General features: G+C 42.6%; 1 protein-coding gene across 1 annotated transcript in view; it reads right to left on the reverse strand.

The window, feature by feature from the left end:
- Positions 1-26,115, reverse strand: part of TNRC6C (trinucleotide repeat containing adaptor 6C) — a 1,532,250-nt gene that overhangs the window by 81,996 nt on the left and 1,424,139 nt on the right. Inside the window, exons 17-18 of the mRNA XM_053709646.1 lie at positions 13,426-13,617; positions 13,119-13,262 (exon numbers count right to left, since the gene is read on the reverse strand). Coding sequence (XP_053565621.1) covers positions 13,119-13,262; positions 13,426-13,617 — 336 coding nt within the window. The remainder of the gene's footprint in view (positions 1-13,118; positions 13,263-13,425; positions 13,618-26,115) is intronic.

Here is a 26,115-nt window from a genome sequence, read left to right on the forward strand (position 1 = left end):
TACCTCAGAGTATACATACATACATATCAGCCTGATACCAGTCGCTACTACTGCATTTAAGGCTGCACTTACATTACATCGGTATTAGCAGTATTTTCTCAGTCAATTCCATTCCTTAGAAAATAATTTACTGCACATACCTCCTTGCAGGTGGGCCCTGCATGCTATCCCCTGTTCTGAAGTTACCTCACTCCTCAGAATGGCCGAGAACAGCAAGTGGATCTTAGTTACGACCGCTAAGATCATAGAAAACTCAGGCAGATTCTTCTTCTAATGCTGCCTGAGAACAAACAACACACTCCGGTGCCGTTTAAAATAACAAACTTTTGATTGAAGAAATAAAAACTAAGTTTAACACACCACAGTCCTCTCACACGTCCTATCTTTAGTTAGGTGCAAGAGAATGACTGGGTATGACGTAGAGGGGAGGAGCTATATAGCAGCTCTGCTTGGGTGATCCTCTTGCACTTCCTGTTAGGGAGGAGATATAATCCCATAAGTAATGGATGACCCGTGGACTGACTACACTTAACAGGAGAAAGAGAGAGGAGGGGAGAGAGAGAGTGGAGGGGGGAGAGAGAGAGTGGAGGGGGGAGAGAGAGAGGAGGGGGGCGAGATAGAGAGGAGGGGGGGAGAGAGAGAGAGGAGGGAGAGAGAGGAGGGGGGGAGAGAGAGCTCAAAAGAGAGGGGGAGAGAGAGCGCAAAAGAGATGGGGGAGAGAGGGGGGAGAGAGAGCTTAAAAGAGAGGGGGAGAGATAGCGCAAAAGAGATGGGGGAGAGAGAGAGCTCAAAAGAGAGGGGGAGAGAGAGCGCAAAAGAGATGGGGGAGAGAGAGAGCAAAAGAGTGGGGGAGAGAGTATGAAGAGAGGGGGAGAGAGCGCAAAAGAGAGGGGGAGAGAGAGCAAAAGAGTGGGGGAGAGAGTATGAAGAGAGGGGGAGAGAGCGCAAAAGAGAGGGGGAGAGAGAGAGCACAAAAGAGAGGGGGAGAGAGAGAGCACAAAAGAGAGGGGGGAGAGAGCACAAAAGAGAGGGGGGAGAGAGAGAGAGTAAAAGAGAGGGGGAGAGAGAGAGGGCAAAAGAGATGAGAGAGAGCAAAAGAGGGGGGGAGAGAGAAAGCACAAAAGAGAGGGGGGAGAGAGAGAGGGGGGAGAGAGAGAGGAGGGGAGAGAGAGAGGAGGGGAGAGAGAGAGGAGGGGGGGGAGAGAGCTCAAAAGAGAGGGGGAGAGAGAGAGCGCAAAAGAGATGGGGGAGATAGAGCGCAAAAGAGATAGTGGAGAGAGAGCGCAAAAGAGATGGAGGAGAGAGAGTGCAAAAGAGATGGGGGAGATAGAGAGCGTAAAAGAGAGGGGGGAGAGAGAGCAAAAGAGAGGGGGAGAGAGAGCGCAAAAGAGAAGGGGTGGAGAGAGAGAGCTCAAAAGAGAGGGAGGAGAGCAAAAGAGAGGGGGGAGAGAGAGAGAGCAAAAGAGAGGGGGGGGGGAGAGCAAAAGAGAGGGGGGAGAGAGAGCAAAAGAAGGGGGGGGGGGAGCGCAAGGGGTGGGACCTCTGTACTGCAAAAAATGGCCTGTGTGAACGGGCTTTAGGACTAGTTTAGTTAATAATTGAAACTTTAGTTTAGCTCTATTTTAATTATGTTAAAGTTAGGGGGTGCTAGGTTTAGGTTTACGTTAGGGTTAGGTGTTAATATAGTTAAATTTATGCGATGGGGGGCTGGCGGTTTAGGGGTTAATAGGTTTATTTAGTGGTAGTGATGTGGGAGGCCAGAGGTTTAGGGTTTGACTTTCATGCCCCTTTAATGCTAACTTCTATCTACATGATTAATACAATTTATTTTCTCAGGCACAAAATTTTTAAAAACAGAATTTATGCTTACCCTGATAAATTACTTTCTCTTACGGTGTATCCAGTCCACGGATTCATCCTTACTTGTGGGATATTCTCATTCCCTACAGGAAGTGCAAAGAGAGCACACAGCAGAGCTGTCCATATAGCTCCCCCTCAGGCTCCGTCCCCCAGTCATTCGACCGACGGTTAGGAGAAAAAGGAGAAACCATAGGGTGCAGTGGTGACTGTAGTTTTTTTTTTTTTTTTCAGGTTAACTTAAGTATAGCTTTATTGTCTTAAGTTAGTATATACTTGAGTCTGCATACATATTCTATTTGTGCAACCACTAGACAGTTTGTTATGTCGCTGAAGTTCTATTGGATTTTAATAGATAATGATATATAGTATAGTTAATATTGTGGCAACATATTTTTTTTTTTTAAATATTTTATTTTTCCAGTACAGCAGACAGGCACAAATGAAAACAAGAACAAATTAAACAGCATACATTTAAGCAGTGAACATTTAGCCTTCCACAGCACTGGGTTTTGATTTTTAACATAATACTCTTCCTTTTCCTCCCCACTCTCCCCCTATCTTGTCCCTACCTTTATCCTTGGAATATATATTTGACATCTAAGATAACAAACTAGTGATCTAGGAGCTCCCCTTATCAAGCTAGCGTCTTTCCTTTACTCTCCTCATGTAAGAATCATTGTCTCTTTTGGGGTCCTCCAAAAGTCTCTTGTATTGCGGGGTCCGGCTTACCCTCTAGACAGAGAGCTCCTGTCTGATCTCCAGAAGGCAGGACAATTACAAACATCAAATAATGAAAAATTAACTCCCTCTACTCATACCTTCCCCCTTCCTTTCACACCTCTACCAAAATGTGCACTTCTGACCTCCCCCGGGGCGCCTACTCCAGGGCTACCCTCTCCGACTCCACTCAGCTATTCTCATGTCAGTATGTTTATCTACTTAGTTGAAGATGTTCCACTTTCCCAGTAATTGAGCATTCAAAATGTAATCAGAGTTTTTAAGTGGGTATAGGACCTGTCTTTGATGTGTGAGATCTAGGGTATCTATAAAAGGTTCCCACTTAGTCATGAATTTCTTCGTCCGTCGTGTAATGTCCCCTTGTGTGTCTAACTGTTCGTAGATCATCTGTTTTCTTAGAGCCCCTTTGAGTTGCAGCAGGCTGGGCGAGGTAGACATCATCCACTGTTGGAGGATGAGTTTTCTGGCATGCAAAACTACATTGTGGATGAACTCTGAATGCTTCCCTAATTTTGTCTGTGAATGTAGTAAGATAACCATTTCTATCGTTAAGCTAAATCTCACTCCAATACTACTCTCAACCCATCTCCGCGTCATACCCCAGAATTTAGTTAGCTTTGGACAAGTCTTTATCATATGTAATACATCAGGATCTTTATATGCACATTTCGGGCACAGACCCGAAGAGCTTTGTACCCATCTGTGGAACATCTTGGGTGTGATGTACACATTGTGGATCAATTTTGTGTGTGATTCGCGTAAGTCATTCGATAAAGTGGCTTTTCTCACTCTAGATATACTCTGTTCTATATCGTGATCTGTCACATTGTGACCCATCAGTGTGCTCCAGGTATTCTGGAGGTGTGTTTTAAGCACGTTATTAGGTTCAGTTTGAAGGGCACTGTATGCGCATGAGATGGAGGTCATCCCCCCCTTCGTCAGTGTCAGAAGTCTGTATATGCTACAGGCAGTGTCAGGCATGGATCCTGATCTCAGCAGGTTCTGGACATAGTGTCGCATCTGGAGGTATGCAAAGTGGTGTGTGTTGGGAATATTATAGTCTTTTTGAAGGTCTCTGAAGGGCCGAATTGATTTTCTATCATCCATTAATGTTTGCTGAACCATAGTGATCCCCCATCTCTCCCACTGTTTAAAGGGTTTTGTCGTGAACCCTGCAGGGAAGTCTGGGTTACCCTGCAACGGTAAATAAATTGTATGTTTGTGTGAAACGTTAAGCGTTCTGCACATCTTCCACCAGGCCCTTATAGGCTGGTATAGAGGGGATATCTCCCTAGCTATGGGTTGGATCTGTGCATGCGACATATGTGGTAGCATCTTCAGGGACCATGGACTAATAAGTTCTGATTCGAGTGCATAGTTAGTAAAGTAGTTCCCATCAACTAGCCAATCCATTACATACTTGGCCAAGGCTGCCCAGTTGTAATGTTCAATGTTTGGGAGTCCAAAGCCTCCCATTGCAGGTTGGCACGTCATTTTATGATAGCTCAATCTGTGTTTCTTCCCCTTCCATAGAAAATGGAGAATATCCCTATTTAAGGCTTTAAGATCCTGCTTATGCAGCAGTTCCAGCAACATCTGTAAAGTGTACAAAAGTTTGGGGAATAAAATCATTTTAATTAACCCCACTCTCCCGGATAATGTTAGCGGTAACCCCTCCCAATTCACCAGCAACTGTTTTAGTTCTTTCAACAGTGGCGTGAAGTTTGCTCTATACCAATTGGCAGGGTTGCTAGTCAGCGTGATGCCTAGGTACTTAAAGGGGCCTTGGATGATTTTGAAATTGTCCCTCAGGGGGATAGAGGGGTTTCCATTATGCAACCATAACAGTTCGGATTTATCCTTATTTATTTTATACCCTGATATGTCACTAAAGTCTGATATAATCTGCATGATAGTGGGAATATGTGTTCTAGGGTCTCGCGTGTATAATATCATGTCGTCCGCAAAGAGAGATAAGTGAATAACTTCCTTGCCTATGTTAATCCCCAGAGTGTCTTTCCTAATTTTAATCGCTAGGGGTTCCAATGCCAAGTCGAAAAGGAGTGGAGAGAGGGGACACCCCTGCCTCGTACCCCTCATGAGGAAAAATGGTTCAGACGGTGTTCCATTGATCAAGATCGCTGCCTGGGGGTTACTGTAAATAGCTTTAATAGCCGTCAGAAAAGGACCCTGCACTCCGAATCTCCCCATCACCGTAAAGAGGTGATTCCAAAGCATCTTATTGAATGCCTTTTCCGCATCCACCAGGATCAGGCAAGCATCTTCGTCATTCCTATGTTGGGCTTCACTACTCTTACCCCAAAAATGGGCAAGTATTAATTGGAGTTGTCTCATATTCCGAACCGCAGATCTACCCTGCACAAACCCGGTTTGGTCTCTATGTACTAGGAAAGGGAGTACTCCTGCAAGTCTATTGGCCAATATTTTAGTAAACAATTTATAGTCTACGTTTAGTAGGGAAATTGGGCGATATGATGCCGTCAGTAGCGGGTCTCTATCCTGTTTCGGTATGACTGTCACATTCGCTTCTGCGAAGCGATTAGATAATTTTGCTCTCCCACCTAGTATCGCATTAAACAAAGTGGCCAGGGTGTCTACCGTTTCTGTCTTAAGCATTTTGTAGAATTCCCCAGGTAGCCCATCGGGCCCCGGGGTCTTCTCCAGCGGTAGTGTTTCTATCGCTTTGCTGACCTCAATTGGGTGAATTGGGGCATTAAGCTTTTGTAGTTGCTCGTCTTCCACTTGTGGTAAGTGAAGGTCTTTCCAAAAAGTCTCCTTTTTGGTCGAGCACACCTCCTGGGAATCATAAAGATTAGAATAGTAGTCAACAAAAGTTTTGCGTATATCTGAGTCCTGTGTAAGGATTTTGTCCCCTGCTCTTATGGCCACTACAGTGTTTGGCTTTCGTTCAAGCTTAGTTAGTTTTGCCAGTAGCTTACTAGTACGATTTCCAAAGTGATAGTATTTAGCTTGTAATCTATTCTGGGCATTTACAGATGTCTGAATGAGGTATGAATCTCTGAGACTCTTGGTGTCCCTATACTTAACTCTGTTCAGGGTTGTGGGATTCCTTAGGTAACGGTTTCTAGCATTCACCAACTGCCGGAGAAGCAGGTCCCCCTTTGCCCTATGGGTTTTCATTAGTTTAGCTGCATACGCTGTGACTACCCCCCTCAACACTGCCTTTGCCGACTCCCAGAACAGCGAGACATCCCCAAGATGCTGGGCATTCAGGTCTTTATAGACTAGCCATTCCCCAATAAGGTATTTATGCAAATTTAGATCCTGATACAGATGTGTGGGGAACCTCCATCTACAAGACTGTCTATGTGGTGTAGTCGTACTCACTGTCATGGAAACTGGAGCGTGGTCCGAAATAGTAATGGGATCTATTCGTGTGTCTGTAATTCGTGGCGAGAGGGACTTGGTGACTAAGAAGTAGTCTATGCGGGAAAGAGTGGTTTTGGATGGGTGTAAGCATGTGTGGTCTCTTGCCTCCGGGTTTCTGTCTCTCCAAATGTCAGAAAGTGAGAGTGTGTTCCTAAAATTCTTAAGGATTAATGTTTCCCTTTTTGAGTTTGGCCATGGCTGTATTCGCTGATTAGTAATGTTTGGATCCCTAAACCTATCTGCTGGTATGAATGGCGCTATGTTGTAGTCTCCACCTACAATGATGGGAAAGTCAGTGAATTGGATAAGTAGAGTTTGTAGTCTGTCCCAGAAATTCTTCTTTTCCACGTGGGGACCATATACCCCACATAATACTAGTTGTACTGCGTCAATTTCTAACTTGGCAATTAGGTATCTGCCTTCTCTGTCAGCAATTGTTTGTGTTATGGTATAATTGAGACCCTTTCGGAATAATATGGCAACCCCTCTCGCTCTCTTTTCCTCAAAAGGTGTATACAGTACCTCTCCCACCCAACTCTGTTTAAGTTTTTGATGTTCTTTTTGTGAGAGGTGTGTTTCCTGTAATATTGCTATGTCTGCTTTCTTAATGTTTAATTGCCGAAGTATTGCTTTTCGCTTGATTGGGGATGTGATTCCCCCCACGTTCCACGTTAATAGCTTCATCTTGTATTAGGTTGTGTGTCCACTCAGGTTTTTATTTTGTCTGGGTGCTATGTATCTAGTCTCCCTAGTTGGTTAGGTCCCTGTGTTCCCTCCGACAGTTAAAGAGTATCAGTGTGTGAGTTTTAGAAAGTTTACCTTACCACTCTCCCTGGAGCGACGCCCCAAGGTCAGTCGGATCAGTTTTAGTCTTAGTGCGTACAATCTGAGAGAGGAAATACATGCATAACTATGTATCAATGCAAAAACAGATATTTTAACCCTTACACAACAAAACAAAACAACCCAACCCTCTTCCCCTACAGTTCCAAACCTCTTTAATAAGAAACAGAACTTTTATAAAAGAGCCCGCCCCCCCCCTCACATTGTAAGGATACTGGTCTGTGTAACCTATCTTTCAAGTAGCAACACAGTCTGTGGGCCCATGTTACCCCTCATGTTGGCTGATCAGCATCTCTGTCCTTTTCAGTCTGCTGGCGGTTATCTTCTCTCAGAAGATGGAGGTTGAGCTGCTCTGGGGAGTGACTGTAGTTTTATAAAAATAAATTTGAACCTGACTTAATTGCCAGGGCGGGGACTAGATACACCGTAAGAGAAAGTAATTTATCAGGTAAGCATAAATTCTGTTTTCTCTTACATGGTGTATCCAGTCCACGGATTCATCCTTACTTGTGGGATACCAATACCAAAGCTTTAGGACACGGATGAAGGGAGGGAACAAGTCAGGTAACCTAAAAGGAAGGCACCACTGCTTGCAAAACCTTTCTCCCAAAAATAGCCTCCCAAGAAGCAAAAGTATCGAATTTGTAAAATTTGGCAAAAGTATGCAGTGAAGACCAAGTCGCTGCCTTACAAATCTGTTCTACAGAAGCCTCATTCTTGAAAGCCCATGTGGAAGCCACAGCTCTGGTGGAATGAGCTGTAATTCGTTCAGGAGGCTGCTGTCCAGCAGTCTCATATGCCAAACGGATGATGCTTTTCAGCCAGAAGGAAAGAGAGGTAGCAGTTGCTTTTTGACCTCTCCTCTTGCCAGAATAGACAACAAACAAGGATGATGTTTGTCTGAAATCTTTGGTTGCTTTTAAATAGAATTTTAAAGCACGAACCACATCGAGATTGTGTAATAGTCGTTCCTTCTTAGAAGGAACAATGATTTCCTGGTTAATATTCTTATTAGAAACCACTTTCGGAAGGAAACCAGGTTTGGTACGCAAAACAACCTTATCTGCATGGAACACCAGATAGGGTGAATTACACTGCAAAGCAGACAATTCTGAAACTCTTCGAGCAGAAGAAATAGCTACCAAAAACAAAACTTTCCAAGATAATAACTTAATATCTATGGAATGTAAAGGTTCCAACGGAACCCCTTGAAGAACTGAAAGAACTAAATTTAGACTCCATGGAGGAGCCACAGGTTTATAGACAGGCTTGATTCTGACTAAAGCCTGTGCAAACTCTTGAACGTCTGGTACTTCTGCCAGACACTTGTGTAACAGGATAGACAGAGCAGATATCTGTCCCTTTAAGGAACTAGCTGACAACCCTTTCTCCAATCCTTATTGGAGAAAAGACAATATCCTGGGAATCCTAATCTTACTCCACGAGTTCACACCAACAAAGATATTTCCGCCATATTTTATGGTAAATTTTCCCGGTGACAGGCTTTCTAGCCTGGATCAGAGCATCTATAACTGATTCAGACAACCCACGCTTAGATAGAATTAAGCGTTCAATCTCCAAGCAGTCAGTTGCAGAGAAACTAGATTTGGATGCTTGAATGGACCCTGTATCAGAAGATCCTGCCTCGCTGGCAGTGTCCATGGTGGAACAGATGACATGTCCACTATGTCTGCATACCAAGTCCTGCGTGGCCACGCAGGCGCTATCAAAATTACCGAAGCCTTCTCCTGTTTGATTCTGGCTACTAGCCGAGGAAGAAGGGGAAACGGTGGAAAGACATAAGCCAGATTGAAGGACCAAGGCGCTAATAGAGCATCTATCAATGCCGCCTTAGGGTCCCTGGACCTGGATCCGTAAAGAGGAAGTTTGGTGTTCTGACGGGACGCCATCAGATCCAACTCTGGAATGCCCCATAGCTGGGTCAGCTGAGCAAAAACCTCCGGGTGGAGTTCCCACTCCCCGGGTGAAAAGTCTGACGAATCAGAAAATCCGCCTCCCAGTTGTCTACTCCTGGGATGTGAATTGCAGATAGATGGCAGGAGTGATCCTCCGCCCATTTGATGATCTTGGTTACTTCCTTCATCGCTAGGGAACTCTTTGTTCCTCCCTGATGATTGATGAACACTACAGTCGTGATGTTGTCCGACTGAAATCTGATGAATTTGGCCGCCGCTAGTTGAGGCCATGCCTGGAGTGTGTTGAATATCGCTCTCAGTTCCAAAATGTTTATCGGGAGAAGAGATTCTTCCCGAGACCATAGGCCCTGAGCTTTCAGGGAGTCCCAGACCGCACCCCAGCCTAACAGACTGGCATCGGTCGTGACAATGATCCACTCCGGTCTGCGGAAGCACATTCCCTGAGACAGGTGATCCTGAGACAACCACCAAAGAAGAGAATCTCTGGTTTTCTGGTCCAGTTGTATTTGAGGAGACAAATCTGCATAATCCCCATTCCACTGTTTGAGCATGCACAGTTGCAGTGGTCTGAGATGAATTCGGGCAAAGGGGACAACGTCCATTGCCGCAACCATTAATCCGATTACCTCCATGCACTGAGCTACAGAAGGCCGAGGAATGGAATGAAGAACTCGGCAAGTAGTTAAAAGCTTTAACTTCCTGATCTCCGTCAGAAATATTTTCATTTCTACCGAGTCTATTAGTGTTCCCAGGAAGGGAACCCTTGTGAGCGGGGACAGAGAACTTTTTTCGACGTTCACCTTCCACCCGTGAGACCTCAGAAAGGCCAAAACGATTTCTGTATGAGCCTTGGCTCTTTGAAAAGACGACGCCTGAATTAAGATGTCGTCCAGGTAAGGTGCTACTGCAATGCCCTGCAGTCTTAGTACCGCCAAAAGGGACCCTAGCACCTTTGTGAAAATTCTTGGAGCAGTGGCCAACCCGAAAGGAAGGGCCACGAACTGGTAATGCTTGTCCAGAAAGGCGAACCTTAGGAACTGATGGTGATCTTTGTGGATAGGATTATGAAGGTACGCATCCTTTAAATCCACGGTAGTCATATATTGACCTTCCTGGATCATCGGTAAGATTGTCCGAATGGTTTCCATTTTGAATGATGGAACTCTGAGGAATTTGTTTAGAATTTTTAAATCCAGGATTGGCCTGAAAGTTCCTTCCTTTTTTGGGAACTACAAACAGGTTTGAGTAAAAGCCCAGTCCTTGATCTACAATTGGAACTGGGTGAATCACTCCCATCTTTAGAAGATCTTCTACACAGCGTAAGAACGCCTGTTTCTTTGTCTGGTCTGAAGACAAACGAGAAATGTGCAACCTTCCCATTGGAGGAGAGTCCTTGGATTCTAGAAGATACCCCTGAGCAACGATTTCTAATGCCCAGGGATCTGGAACATCTCTCGCCCAAGCCTGAGCAAAGAGAGAAAGTCTGCCCCCTACTAGATCCGGTCCCGGATCGGGGGCTACCCTTTCATGCTGTCTTGGTAGCAGCAGCAGGCTTCTTGGCCTGTTTACCCTTGTTCCAGCCCTGCAAAGGCATCCAGGTTGCTTTGGGCTGTGAAGTGTTACCCTCTTGCTTTGTGGATGCAGAGGTTGAAGCAGGTCCGCTCCTGAAGTTGCGAAAGGAGTGAAAATTAGCCTTGTTTTTGGCCTTAAACGGTCTATATTGCGGGAGGGCATGGCCCTTTCCCCCAGTGATATCCGAAATAATTTCTTTCAACTCGGGGCCAAATAGGGTCTTTCCCTTGAAAGGAATATTTAGTAATTTTGTTTTGGACGACACGTCAGCCGACCACAATTTGAGTCAAAGCGCTCTTCGCGCCATAATGGCAAAACCAGAATTTTTCCCCGCTAACTTAGCTAATTTTAAAGCGGCATCTGTGATAAAAGAATTAGCCAGCTTTAGAGCATGAATTCTATCCATGACTTCGTCATATGAAGTCTCCCCCTGGAGCGACTCCTCCAGCGCCTCAAACCAAAAAGCCGCTGCAGTAGTTACAGGAAAAATGCAGGCAACCTGTTGAAGAAGGAAACCTTGTTGAACAAATATTTTCTTTAGTAAACCTTATAATTTTTTATCCATAGGATCTTTGAAAGCACAACTGTCTTCTACTGGTATGGTTGTGCGCTTGGCTAGTGTTGAAACTGCTCCCTCTACCTTAGGGACCGTCTGCCACGAGTCCCGCCTGGGGTCAGTTATGGGGAACATTTTCTTAAAGATGGGGGGGGGGGGGGGGGGAACAAAAGGTACACCTGGTCTCTCCCAATCCCTAGTCACAATATCCGCCACCCTCTTCGGGATCGGAAACGCACCAGTGTATACAAGGACTTCTAGAAACTTGTCCATTTTACACAATTTTTCTGGGACCACCATGGGGTCACAATCAACCAGCGTAGCTAAAACCTCCTTAAGCGGTACGCGGAGGTGTTCCAGCTTAAATTTAAACGCTAAGGAATCTGATTCTGCCCGCTGAGAAATTTTTCCTGTGTCAGAAATTTCTCCCTCAGACAGTACATCCCTCACTGCCACTTCAGAGGGTTGTGAGGGTACAACAGATAAATCATCCAAAACTTCTGATTGCTCATCCTCTGTTCTTAAAACTGAGCTATCACGCTTTTTAGGAAAAACTGGCAGTTTGGATAGAAATGCCGCAAGGGAATTATCCATGACTGCTGCTAATTGTTGTAATGTAATAGGGGCCAATGCGCTAGAGGTACTAGGCATCGCTTGCGCGGGCGAAACTGGTGTCGACAAATGGGGAGAGGAAGGAGGACTATCCTCGTTACCTTCCGTTAAAGAATCATCTTGGGCTACATTTTTAAGTGTCACTGCATGGTCTTTAAAATGTTTAGATACCTTAGCACACTTTAAACACAAATGTAAAGGGGGTACCGGAATGGCTATTAAACACATAGAACAAGGTCTATCTGTAGGCTCAGACATGTTAAACAGACTTAGACAGCACTCAAATACAGTAAAATACAATTTTTGAAAAAACGGTACTGTGCCTTTAAATAATAAAAAGTGCACACTTTTTTACTAAACCTCCAAAAATCATCCAATCTTTATGAAATTTTCACCATCTGATCCTAATGCTTTGAAATGATTGCACAGTAAATTTGAAGTCAATTAACCCCCTACTGCCCAAACCGGAACAAATTAACCATGCCACAGCCTTGCTGTTGCCCTACCTTCCTTGGGGATTAGTTTTGATCGAAAATAAGCCTCTCTGAAGTCCTCAAGTAATCTTTGGACCCTTCACATGGATCTGCATGAAGCTGTCTGTAAAATCAACTGCGCAACTGAGGCGCGAAATTCAGGCCCCCTCCATCTTCACTCTGGAGTTGTGGGGCCTTCCCAAGCCAAAATAGGTGTCTAAATATATGCCATGCGGAATAAAACCCCAAAAGAGTGTTTCAAATGTAATAAAACTTGTATTAAAGTCAGATTTATGTTAAAAAATAATCGATTGCCCCTTAACAGTGTGCACCAGTGTTTTGAGCCCTTCCAATAAGCCTTCCTTCTATACTAAGTCTTAGAATATGGCTTACCTTTCCCACATGGGGATTCTTGTCTGTCTTCTAGCATTACTAAGTCTTGACTAGAAAAAAATGACTGAAACATACCTCAAAGCAGTTAAGCCTGCAAACTGTTCCCCCCAACTGAAGTTTTCTGATGCTCAACAGTCCTGTGTGGGAACAGCAGTGGATTTTAGTTACAACATGCTAAAATAATTTTCCTCTCAGCAGAAATCTTCATCACTTTCTGCCACAGAGTAAATAGTACAAACCGGCACTATTTTAAAATAACAAACTTTTGATTGAAGAAATAAAAACTACAAATCTAACACCACATTCCCTTCACACTCCCGTGGAGATGCTACTTGTTAGAGCTGCAAAGAGAATGACTGGGGTGGCGGAGCCTGAGGGGGAGCTATATGGACAGCTCTGCTGTGTGCTCTCTTTGCACTTCCTGTAGGGAATGAGAATATCCCACAAGTAAGGATGAATCCGTGGACTGGATACACCATGTAAGAGAAATAAAATTATTAAATTGTTTGTATGTTACCAATAATGTCTTATCACTGCTTAATTTAGCTTTTTTGATATACAATTGGCATTCTCTAGAAAAAAGTAAATATAACCCCCTTTTATTCTAAATCTCAATTTTAACCTGTAGCATCTTGGTGTTTGCTTTGACGCACAGGAATCCTTATTCGTATCATGCTTTGGAGCTCACTAGAAGAGCCAAGCCAATTCTGCTATTTCCAGTACCTCCACTCTTTAGCAAATAGCGGTTAACATCCTGAATGGTAGTATTGATGGTTGGTCCTGTGGGAACGCTCCCAGGGGTAACATCTGGGTCATTCTCAGGGTCAATATTCTGCAGTCCTTTCCATGGAACCCCTGGGTGGAATTCTGTTGGGAAAAAAAATGTATGGGGTGGTTTTTTTCTCTTAAAATAAAAAATTCTGTTCATCTGGAACTTTTTCAACCACTCAGCTTAGAGCTGGAGGTAGATATATTAGTTTTAAGCAGTGGATAAATCTTGTATTGATGTTGCATATTGATAAATGCCTACCAGGGGGCCAGTTAACACTGGAGCCGTTTGAGATTTTATCATTCTCTGATTTGGCACGTGGCCAGCTGTCAGGCACAGATACTGAAGGGCTTGTTGGCGACTCACTGTTTGGGAGGAGATCGTACCGGCTGTAGGATTCATCAATGGTAGACTTGACAGGAGGACCCATGGTTAAACCCCCCGGGAGAGCACCTTTAATAGAAAAAAAATAATAAGAAATTAAACACGATGGCACAGATGATCAAGCATTACTGTAGACTAATCATAATTATTGGATTTTACATATCTTGATTCCCAAGTATCACTGAATCCCAAATGAAAAGATGTTCACCATTAAGGGGAACATACATAAACTCAGAGCCCATACTACTCTTAAGAAAAAATTAATTACTGTAAAAAAAGAAAAAGAAAGAAAAAAAAAGTTCTACTTAGGAAACTATATCGATATTAGAGTATGGTTTAATTTATGTTTATGTCGAGTAACCCTAGAAGCACTCACAAACAAAGACTACCAAAAGCATTAAACATAAGGGTCAGACCAAGAAAATCATGAGGCAAAACTTTACCTCTGAACAATGTACCTTTTGCACACATAACCCAACCTATAGTACTTCAGAAATGCATGAGGCAAACTCCATTCTGACGCTTTGCTTCTCTTAAAAAGAAATGTCCAGTTTAACTACCCGGTAAGTGACAACTGTCCTCACATAATGATACTTTAGACCCTGTGGGATAGGAATTTTCTACAAGAGATGATGCAATGAACAATCTCTATACAAAACTCAACATTTTTTACTGGCATCCATCCTTAATAAGGTCTATGTGGAATGACAAGAAGGATGTTAGCCTTTAGTCTTGATAGTTAAGTAGACATCAGATTACATTCTAGGTGAAAAATCTTGGTTTCTGTTCACCCAGCATCAAATCAGGTCAAATTGAGGGTAGACAAATATCCTGAAAGGCAAGAAAGAAAATTTATGCTTACCTGATAAATTTCTTTCTTTCCGGATATAGTTAGTCCATAACATCATCATTTACTTTTGTGAATATTACTCCTGGCCAGCAGGAGGAGGCAAAACCACAGTTAAACTGTTAAGTATCACTTCCCTTCCCACAAACACCCAGTCATTCGACCGAAGGGTATAGAGTTGCCTGAGGTTTAAATAAACATAATAAATGTAAGTATTTACCTGATAAATTCATTTCTTTCATATTGGCAAGAGTCCATGAGCTAGTGACGTATGGGATATACAATCCTACCAGGAGGGGCAAAGTTTCCCAAACCTCAAAATGTCTATAAATACACCCCTCACCACACCCACAATTCAGTTAAACGAATAGAGTAAAAAGCATCAACAAAGGAATTTGGAAATAATTGTGCTTTATACAAAAAAATCATAACCACCATAAAAAGGGTGGGCCTCATGGACTCTTGTCAATATGAAAGAAATGAATTTATCAAGTAAATTCTTACATAAAACATAATTTATGCTTACCTGATAAATGTATTTCTCTTGTAGTGTATCCAGTCCACGGATCATCCATTACTTATGGGATATTCTCCTTCCCAACAGGAAGTTGCAAGAGTCCACCCACAGCAGAGCTGCTATATAGCTCCTCCCCTAACTGCCATATCCAGTCATTCGACCGAAAACATGCAGAGAAAGGAAAAACCATAGGGTGCAGTGGTGACTGTAGTTTAAATGAAAAAATTACCTGCCTTAAAATGACAGGGCGGGCCGTGGACTGGATACACTACAAGAGAAATAAATTTATCAGGTAAGCATAAATTATGTTTTCTCTTGTTAAGTGTATCCAGTCCACGGATCATCCATTACTTATGGGATACCAATACCAAAGCTAAAGTACACGGATGAAGGGAGGGACAAGGCAGGTACTTAAACGAAAGGTACCACTGCCCGAAAAAAAAACCCTTTCTCCCAAAAATAGCCTCCGAAGAAGCAAAGTATGAAGCGCAGACCAAGACGCCGTCTTGTAAATCAGTTCAACAGAAGCCTCATTTTAAAAAGGCCCAAGTGAAAGCCACAGCTCTAGTAGAATGAGCTGTAATCCCTTCAGGAGGCTGCTGTCCAGCAGTCTCATAAGCTAAACGAATTATGCTTTTTAACCAAAAAGAAAGAGAGGTTTCTGAAGTCTTTTGACCTCTCCTCTGTCCAGAGTAGACAACAAACAAAGTAAATGTTTGATGAAAATCTGAAGTAGCTTGTAAGCAAAAACTTTAAAGCACGAAACTCGTTCCAATTGTGTAATAGACGTTCCTTCTTTGAAGGATACAAGAATGGAACAACACTCTCTTGAGTGATAGTCTTGTTAGATACCACCTTAGGTAAATAACCCAGGTTTGATACGCAGGATTACCTTATCCGTACGGAGGACCAGATAAGGAGAATCACATTGTAAAGCAGATAACTCGGAGACTCTACGAGCCGAGGAAATAGCTACCAAAAAGGAACTTTCCAAGATAAAAAGTTTGATATCTATGCAATGAAGAGGTTCAAACGGAACTCCTTGAAGAACCTTAATAATCAGGTTTAAGCTCCATGGCGGAGCAACAGGTTTAAACACAGGCTTGGATCTAACCAGAGCCTGACAAAATGCCTGAACGTCTGGAGTATCTGCCAGACGCTTGTGCAAAAGAATAGACAGAGTAGAAATCTGTCCTTTTAAGGAACTAGCTGACAACCCTTTTCTCAAAATCATCTTGGAGAAAAGATAGTATCCTGGGAATCCTGACTTTACTCCATGAGTAACCCTTGGATTCATACCAATAAGATATTTATGCCATATCTATGTTAAATTTTCCTAGTGACAGGCTTTCATGCCTGTATTAAGGTATCAATGACTGACTCGGAGAAGCCATGCTTTGATAACATCAAGCGTTCAGTCTCCAGGCAGTCCATCTCAGAAAAGTTAAATTTAGATGGTTGAAAGGACCCTGAGGTAGAGGGTCCTGTCTCAGAAGCAGAGACCATGGTGGAAAGGATGATATGTCCACCAGATCTGCATACCAGGTCCTGCGTGGCCACGCAGGCGCTGTCAAAAACACCAAAGCACTCTCCTGCTTGATCTTGTGCAAACACCTCAGGAGGGAATTCCCACTCCCCCAGATGAAAAGTCTGACGACTTAGAAAATCCGCCTCCCAGTTCTCAACACCTGGGATATGGATAGCTGATAGACAAGAGTGAGTCTCTGTCCAGTGAATTATTTTAAGACTTCTAACATTGCTAGGGAACTTCTGTTCCCCCTTGATGGTTGATGTAAGCCACAGTCGTGATATTGTCCGACTGAAATCTGATGTACCTCAGAGTTGATAACTGAGGCCAAGCCTGAAGAGCATGGAATATCGCTCCCAGTTCCAGAATATTTATTAGAAGGAGGATCTCCTCCTGAGTCCACTATCCCTGAGCCTTCAGGGAGTTCCAGACTGTATCCCAACCTAAAAGGCTGGCATCTGTTGTAACAATTGTCCCATCTGACCTGCGTAAGGTCATACCCTTGGACAGATGGACCCGAGATAGCCACCAGAGAAGAGAATCTCTGGCCTCTTGGTCCAGATTTAACCGGGGGACAAATCTGTGTAATCCCCGTTCCATTGACTGAGCATGCATAGTTGCAGCGGTCTGAAATGTAGGCGTGCAAACGGTACTATGTCCCTTGCCGCTACCATTAAGCCGATTACATTCATGTACTGAGCCACCGAAGGGTGCGGATGGAATGAAGAACACGGCAGAAATTTAGAAACTTTGACAACCTGAACTCCGTCAGGTAAATTTTAATTTCTACAGAATCTTTCAGAGTCCCTAGGAAGGAAACCCTTGAGATTGGGGATAGAGAACTCTTTCCTTGTTCACTTTCCACCCATGCGATCTCAGAAATGCCAGCACTACGTCCGTATGAGACTTGGCAATTTGGATGTTTGACGCCTGTATCAGGATGTCGTCTAAATAAGGGGCCACTTCTATGCTCCGCGGCCTAAGGACCGACAAAGCGACCCCAGAACCTCCATAAAGATTCTTGGGTCTGTAGTTAACCCAAAGGAAAGAGCTACAAACTGGTAATGCCTGTCTAGAAAGGCAAACCTGAAAAACGATGGTGATCTTTATGCATCGTAAAGTGAGAAAAGCATCCTTCAAATCCATTGTAGTCCTCTATTGACTCTCCTTGATCATAGTTAAGATGGTAGGAATAGTTTCCATCTTAAAGGAATTTGTTTAAGATCTTTAGATCCAAAATAGGTCTGAAGGTTCCCTTTCCTTGGGAACCACAAACAGATTTGAGGAAAACTCTGTCCCTGTTCCTCTCTTGGAACTGGATGGGTCACGTACACAATGCAAGAATGTCTCTTTCCTTATCTGGTTTGCAGATAATTGTGAAAGGCGAAATCTCCCCTTTTTTTTGGGGGGGGGGGGGGAAAGCTTTGAAATCCAGAAGATATCTCTGGGATATAATTTCCAATGCCCAGGGATCCTGGGCATCTCTTGCCCACTCCTGGGCGAAGAATGAAAGTCTGCCCCCTATAGGATCCGTTACCGGATAGGGGTCTGTTCCTTCATGTTGTCTTAGAGGCAGCAGCAGGCTCCTTGGCCTGCTTATCTTTGTTCCAGGTCTGGTTGTCTCCAGACCGTCTTGGACTGAGCAAAAGTTCCCTCTTGTTTTGCCTTAGAGGAAGTTGATGCCACACCTGCCTTGAAGTTTCGAAAGGCACGAAAATTAGACCTTTTTGGCCCTTGATTTGGACCTGTCCTGAGGAAGGGCATGACCTTTTCCTCCAGTGATATAAGCAATAATCTCCTTCAAACCAGGCCCGAATAGGGTCTGCCCCTTGAAGGGAAGTTAAGTAGCTTATTTATTAAAGTCACGACAGCTGACCATGATATAAGCCATAGCGCTCTGCGCGCCAGTATAGTAAAAAACAGAATTCTTAGCCGTTAGTTTAGTCAAATGAACAAAGGCATCAGAAACAAAGGAATTGGCTAGCTTAAGTGCTCTAAGCTTGTCAAGTATATTCATCCAATGGAGTCGCTACCTGTAAAGCCTCATCCAGAGACTCAAACCAGAACGCCGCAGCAGCAGTGACAGGAGCAATGCATGCAAGGGGCTGCAGGATAAAACCTTGTTGAATAAACATTTTTTATCCATTGGATCTAAAAAAGCACAACTGTCCTCGCCAGGGGTAGTGGTATGCTTAGCTAGAGTAGAAACTCTTCTCTCCACCTTAGGAACTGTCTGCCATAAGTCCCGTGTGGTGGCATCTATTAGAAACATTTTTCTAAAAATAGAAGGGGAAGAGAACGGCACACCTGGTCTATCCCATTCCTTATTAATAATTTCTGTAAACCTCTTTAGGTATTGGAAAAACATCAGTACACACCGGCACTGCATAGTATTTATTCAGTCTACACAATTTCTCTGGCACTGTGATTGTAACACAGTCATTCAGAGCAGCTAAAACCTCCCTGATCTCAACCATAAATTTTAAATGTAGAAATATCGGAATCAGGTTAAATCATCTTCCCTGAGTCAAAAATATCAACCACAGACTGAAGCTCCCCTCAGCTTCTGCATATTGTGAGGCAGTATCAGACATGGTTCTTAAAGCATCTGTACGCTCTGTATCTACCCCCAGAGTTATCTTGCTTTCTTTTAATTTCAGGTAGTCTGACTAATATCGCTGCCAGAGTATTATTCATAACTTTCGCCATGTCTTGTAAAATAAACGCTATGGGCGCCCTTGATGTACTTGGCGCCATTTGAGCGTGAATCCCTGAAGTGGGAGTCGAAGAGTCTGACACGTGGGGAGAGTTAGTCGGCATAACTTCCCCCTCGACAGAATCCACTGGTAAAATAAACACTATGGGCGCCCTTGATGTACTTGGCGCCATTTGAGCGTGAGTCCCCGAAGCGGGAGTCAAAGGGTCTGACACGTGGGGAAAGTTAGTCGGCATAACTTCCCCCTCGACAGAATCCTCTGGTGATAATTTTTTTTAAAACAAAAAAATGATCTTTATTGCTTAACATGAAATCAGTACATTTGGTACACATTCTAAGATGGGGTTCCACCATGGCTTATAAACATAATGAACAAGGAGTTTCCTCTATGTCAGACATGTTTGTACAGACTAGTAATGAGACTAGTAAGCTTGGAAAACACTTTAAATCAAGTTAACAAGCAAATATAAAAAACGCTACTGTGCCTTTAAGAGAAACAAATTTTGTCAAAATTTGAAAAACAGTGAAAAACAGTGAAAAAAGGCAGTAAATCAAACAAAATGTTTACAGTATATGTAATAAGTTAACAGAGCATTGCACCCACTTGCAAATGGATGATTAACCCCTTAATGCAAAAAACAGATAAAAAAAATGACAGACGTTTTTTAACAGACACAACAAACTGCCACAGCTGTGCTGTGTTATACCTTCCCCATAAACGATTTTGGAAGCCTTTTTAGCCCTTTAGAGATGTCCTATGGTATTCATGGCACTGCTGAGGGAAGCTGGATGATTCATTTTGTGATTTTAACTGTGCAAAAAAAAAAAAAACGAAAATAGGCCCCTCCCACTCATATTACAACAGTGGAAAGCCTCAGGAACTGTTTCTAAGCAAAATCTAAGACAGCCATGTGGAAAAAAACTAGGCCCCAATAAAGTTTTATCACCAAAGCATATATAAAAACGATTAAACATGCCAGCAAACGATTTATATTGCAAATTTATAAGAGTATATAACTCTGATAGTAAGCCTGATACTAGTCGCTATTAAATCACTGTATTTAGGCTTAACTTACATTAATCCGGTATCAGCAGCATTTTCTAGCAATTCCATCCCTAGAAAAACTTATAACTGCACATACCTTATAGCAGTATAACCTGCACGCCATTCCCCCTCTGAAGTTACCTCACTCTTCAGACATATTTGAGAACAGCAGTGGATCTTAGTTACTTCTGCTAAGATCATAGAAACACGCAGGCAGATTCTTCTTCTAAATGCTGCCTGAGGTAAAATAGTACACTCCGGTACCATTTAAAAACAATAAACTTTTGATTGAAGAAAAAACTAACTATCTTACACAACTTTCCTCTTACTACCTCCAGCTATGTTGAGAGCTTGCAAGAGAATGACTGGGTATGGCAGTTAGGGGAGGAGCTATATAGCAGCTCTGCTGTGGGTGGACTCTTGCAACTTCCTGTTGGGAAGGAGAATATCCCATAAGTAATGGATGATCCTTGGACTGGATACACTTAACAAGAGAAATTATGTTTTCTTTCATGTAATTGGCAAGAGTCCATGAGCTAGTGACGTATGGGATATTAATACCCAAGATGTGGAACTTCACGCAAGAGTCACTAGAGAGGGAGGGATAAAAATAAAGAACAGCCATTTTCTGCTGAAAAAATAATCCACAACCCTCCAAATAAGCTTGATGGATCAAAAGCTTTAACCAAGAAGCCAAGGAAATAGCAGAAGCCTTCTGACCTTTACTAGAACCAGAAAATAAAACAAATAGACTAGAAGTCTTCCTGAAATCTTTAGTAGCTTCAACATAATATTTCAAAGCTCTCACCACATCCAAAGAATGTAAGGATCTTTCCAAAGAATTCTTAGGATTAGGACACAAGGAAGGGACAACAATTTCTCTAATGTTGTTAGAATTCACAACCTTAGGTAAAAATGCAAATGAAGTCCGCAAAACCGCCTTATCCTGATGACAAATCAGAAAAGGAGATTCACAAGAAAGAACAGATAGCTCAGAAACTCTTCTAGCAGAAGAGATTGCCAAAAGGAACAACACTTTCCAAGAAAGAAGTTTAATGTCCAAAGAATGCATAGGCTCAAATGGAGGAGCCTGTAAAGTCCTCAAAACTAAATTAAGACTCCAAGGAGGAGAGATTGATTTAATGATAGGCTTGATACGAACCAAAGCCTGTACAAAACAGTGAATATCAGAAAATTTGGCAATCTTTCTGTGAAATAAAACAGAAAGAGCAGAGATTTGTCCCTTCAAGGAACTTGCAGACAAACCCTTATCCAAACCATCCTGAAGAAACTGTAAAATTCTAGGAATTCTAAAAGAATGCTAAGAAAATTTATGAGAGGAACACCATGAAATATAAGACTTCCAGACTCGATAATAAATCTTTCTAGGGATGGATTTACGAGCTTCTAACATAGTATTAATCACTGAGTCAGAGAAACCTCTATGACTTAGCACTAGTGGTTCAATTTCCACACCTTCAAATTTAATGATTTGAGATCCTGATGGAAAAACAGACCTTGAGACAATAGTTCCGGTCTTAACGGAAGTGGCCAAGGTTGGCAACTGGACATCTGAACAAGATCCGCATACCAAAACCTGTGAGGCCATGCTGGAGCCACCAGCAACACAAATGATTGTTCCATGATGATTTTCGAGATCACTCTTGGAAGAAGAACTAGAGGCGGGAAAATATAAGCAGGTTGATAACACCAAGGAAGTGTCAATGCATCCACTGCTTCCGCCGAAAATCCCTGGACCTGGACAAGAATCTGGGAAGTTTCTTGTTTAGATGAGAGGCCATCAGATCTATCTCTGGAAGACCCCACATCTGAACAATCTGAGAAAACACATCTGGATGGAGAGACCACTCCCCCAGATGTAAAGTCTGACGGCTGAGATAATCCACCTCCCAATTGTCTTCACCTGGGATATGCACCGCAGAAATTAGACAGGAGCTGGATTCTGCCCAAACAAGTATCCGAGATACTTCTTTCATAGCTTGAGGACTGTGAGTCCCACCCTGATGATTGATACATGCCACTGTTGTGATATTGTCTGTTGAAAACAAATGAACGGTTCTCTCTTTAACAGAGGCCAAAACTGAAGAGCTCTGAGAATTGCACGGAGTTCTAAAATATTGATTGGTAATCTCACCTCTTGAGATTTCCAAACCCCTTGTGCTGTCAGAGATCCCCAAACAGCTCCCCAACCTGAAAGACCCGCATCTGTTGTGATCACAGTCCAGGTTGGCTGAACAAAAGAAGCCCCTTGAACTAAACGCTGGTGATTTAACCACCACGTCAGAGAGTGTCGAACATTGGGATTTAAGGATATTAATTGTGATATCTTTGTATAATCCCTGCACCATTGATTCAGCATACAAAGCTGGATATAGCCACTGAAGGGAATGACTGAGACTGAAGGTGCCGACAGGCTGCAACCAATTTTAAACGTCTCTTGTCTGTTAGAGACAGAGTCATGGACACTGAATCTATCTGGAAGCCTAAAAAGGTGACCCTTGTCTGAGGAATCAAGAAACTCTTTGGTAAATTGATCCTCCAACCATGTTTCCAAAGAAACAACACTAGTTGATTTGTGTGAGATTCTGCAGAATGTAAAGACTGAGCTAGTACCAAGATATCGCCCAAATAAGGAAACACTGCAATACCCTGCTCTCTGGTTACAGAGAGCAGGGCACCGAGAACCTTTGAAAAGATTCTTGGAGCTGTTGCTAGGCCAAACGGAAGAGCAACAAATTGGTAATGCTTGTCTAGAAAAGAGAATCTCAAGAACTGATAATGATCTGTGTTGGGATCTATATTATGCATACTCATATAGCCATATATTATGCTTAGCCATATAGCCATTCTTACTGATTATGCTAGGCCTCAATATTCATTATTATCATAACTAGGAATTACTCACATATGCATAATGCTTTGCTATCTGTATAAACATGCTTTGTAATCAATTGTTACTTCTCTGTTCCTGTGGAAAATGTTATTTCCCTGTTCTTCCGGTTGTTATGTTATTTTGCTAAGTCTCATGATCTGACATCATTGTATTCTGCTGATTATAAATATTATGGTATAGGCCATATATGGGTTTATACATTTCCATATTCTTCCTGTCATATTTGTCTATAAGTATAAGTGCCGCACACATAATAAACAGAGTATTGCTGAGAAACACCATATTGTCTGTGTCCATTGTTTCTTAGTGATCCTCCCAAGGCCTTTCTGACGGAAGGTGTGCCAGCCCCTCCTAAGTCAGGGACTTCAGTTCAGTGGTTATCCCCTTCAATCTGGATGAATCGGAATATGAAGGTATGCACCCTACAAGTCTATTGTGGACATATAATGTCCTTGCTGAACAAAAGGCAGAATAGTCCTTATAGTTACCATTTTGAAAGTTGGTACTCTTACATAACGATTCAAAATTTTCAGATCCAGAACTGGTCTGAATGAATTTTCCTTCTTTGGGACAATGAATAGATTTGAATAAAACCACAGACCCTGTTCCTGAAAAGGAACTGGCATGATTACCCCTGATAACTCCAGGTCTGAAAAAGAGCTGGAATGAGGGCCGCACCTTCATGCGGATTTAGGGGCTGACTTTAGTTTCTTAAATGGCTTGGATTTATTCCAATTTGAGGAAGGCTTCCAATTGGAAACAGATTCCTTGGGGGAAGGATTAGGTTTTTGTTCCTTATTTTGACGAAAGGAACGAAAACGGTTAGAAGCCTTAGATTTACCCTTAGGTTTTTTATCCTGAGGCAAAAAAACTCCCTTCCCCCCAATAACAGTTGAAATAATATAATCCAACTGAGAACCAAATAAATTATTACCTTGGAAAGAAAGAGATAGCAATCTAGACTTAGATGTCATATCAGCATTCCAAGATTTTAAGTCACAAAGCTCTTCTAGCTAAAATAGCTAAAGACATGGATCTAACATCAATTTTGATAATATCAAAAATGGCATCACAAATAAAATGATTAGCATGTTGCAGTAAGCGAACAATACTAGATACGTCAGAATCCAATTCTTGTTGCGCTAAATTCTCCAACCAAAAAGTTGATGCAGCTGCAACATCAGCCAAAGAAATTGCAGGCCTGAGAAGATGACCTGAATATAAATAGGCTTTTCTCAGATAAGATTCAAGTTTCCTATCTAAAGGATCCTTAAAAGAAGTAATATCTTCCATAGGAATAGTGGTACGTTTAGCAAGAGTAGAAATAGCCCCATCAACTTTGGGGATCTTTTTTTTGTAAAAACATAATTTATGCTTACCTGATAAATTTATTTCTCTTGTAGTGTAGTCAGTCCACGGGTCATCCATTACTTATTGAATATATCTCTTCCTAACAGGAAGCTGCAAGAGGATCACCCAGCAGAGCTGCTATATAGCTCCTCCCCTCACATGTCATATTCAGTCATTCGACCAAAGCAGACGAGAAAGGAGAAACCATAGGGTGCAGTGGTGACTGGAGTTTAATTAAAATTTAGGTCTGCCTTAAAGACAGGGCGGGCCGTGGACTGACTACACTACAAGAGAAATAAATTTATCAGGTAAGCATAAATTATGTTTTCTCTTGTTAAGTGTAGTCAGTCCACGGGTCATCCATTACTTATGGAATACCAATACCAAAGCTAAAGTACACGGATGAAGGGAGGGACAAGGCAGGAACATTAAACAGAAGGAACCACTGCCTGAAGTACCTTTCTCCCAAAAATAGCCTCCGAAGAAGCAAAAGTGTCAAATTTGTAAAATTTTGAAAAGGTGTGAAGCGAAGACCAAGTCGCAGCCTTGCAAATCTGTTCAACAGAGGCCTCATTTTTAAAGGCCCAGGTGGAAGCCACAGCTCTAGTAGAATGAGCTGTAATCCTTTCAGGAGGCTGCTGTCCAGCAGTCTCATAGGCTAAACGTATTATGCTACGAAGCCAAAAAGAGAGAGAGGTAGCCGAAGCCTTTTGACCTCTTCTCTGTCCAGAGTAAACGACAAACAGGGAAGAAGTTTGACGAAAATCTTTAGTTGCCTGCAAGTAGAACTTCAGGGCACGGACTACGTCCAAATTATGCAAAAGTCGTTCCTTCTTTGAAGAAGGGTTAGGACACAGTGATGGAACAACAATCTTTTGATTGATATTCCTGTTAGTAACTACCTTAGGTAAGAACCCAGGTTTAGTACGCAGAACTACCTTGTCTGAATGAAAAATCAGATAAGGAGAATCACAATGTAAGGCAGATAACTCAGAGACTCTTCGAGCCGAGGAAATAGCCATCAAAAACAAAACCTTCCAGGATAACAGCTTGATATCAATGGAATGAAGGGGTTCAAATGGAACGCCTTGAAGAACATTAAGAACTAAGTTTAAGCTCCACGGCGGAGCAACAGTCTTAAACACAGGCTTAATCCTAGTTAAAGCCTGACAAAAAGCCTGAACGTCTGGAACTTCAGCCAGACGTTTGTGTAGAATAGACCGAGCAGAAATCTGTCCCTTTAACGAACTAGCAGATAAGCCCTTTTCTAAACCCTCTTGTAGAAAGGACAATATCCTAGGAATCCTAACCTTACTCCATGAGTAACTCTTGGATTCGCACCAATATAAATATTTACGCCATATCTTATGGTAAATTTTTCTGGTAATAGGCTTCCTAGCCTGTATTAAGGTATCAATAACCGACTGCGAGAAGCCACGCTTTGATAGAATCAAGCGTTCAATCTCCATGCAGTCAGCCTCAGAGAAATTAGATTTGGATGTTTGAAAGGACCCTGAATTAGAAGGTCCTGTCTCAGAGGTAGAGACCACGGTGGACAGGACGACATGTCCACTAGGTCTGCATACCAGGTCCTGCGTGGCCACGCAGGCGCTATCAGAATCACCGAAGCTCTCTCCTGTTTGATCTTGG

This window comes from Bombina bombina, chromosome 1 (genome assembly GCF_027579735.1).
Source record: "Bombina bombina isolate aBomBom1 chromosome 1, aBomBom1.pri, whole genome shotgun sequence".
Taxonomy (NCBI): domain Eukaryota; kingdom Metazoa; phylum Chordata; class Amphibia; order Anura; family Bombinatoridae; genus Bombina; species Bombina bombina.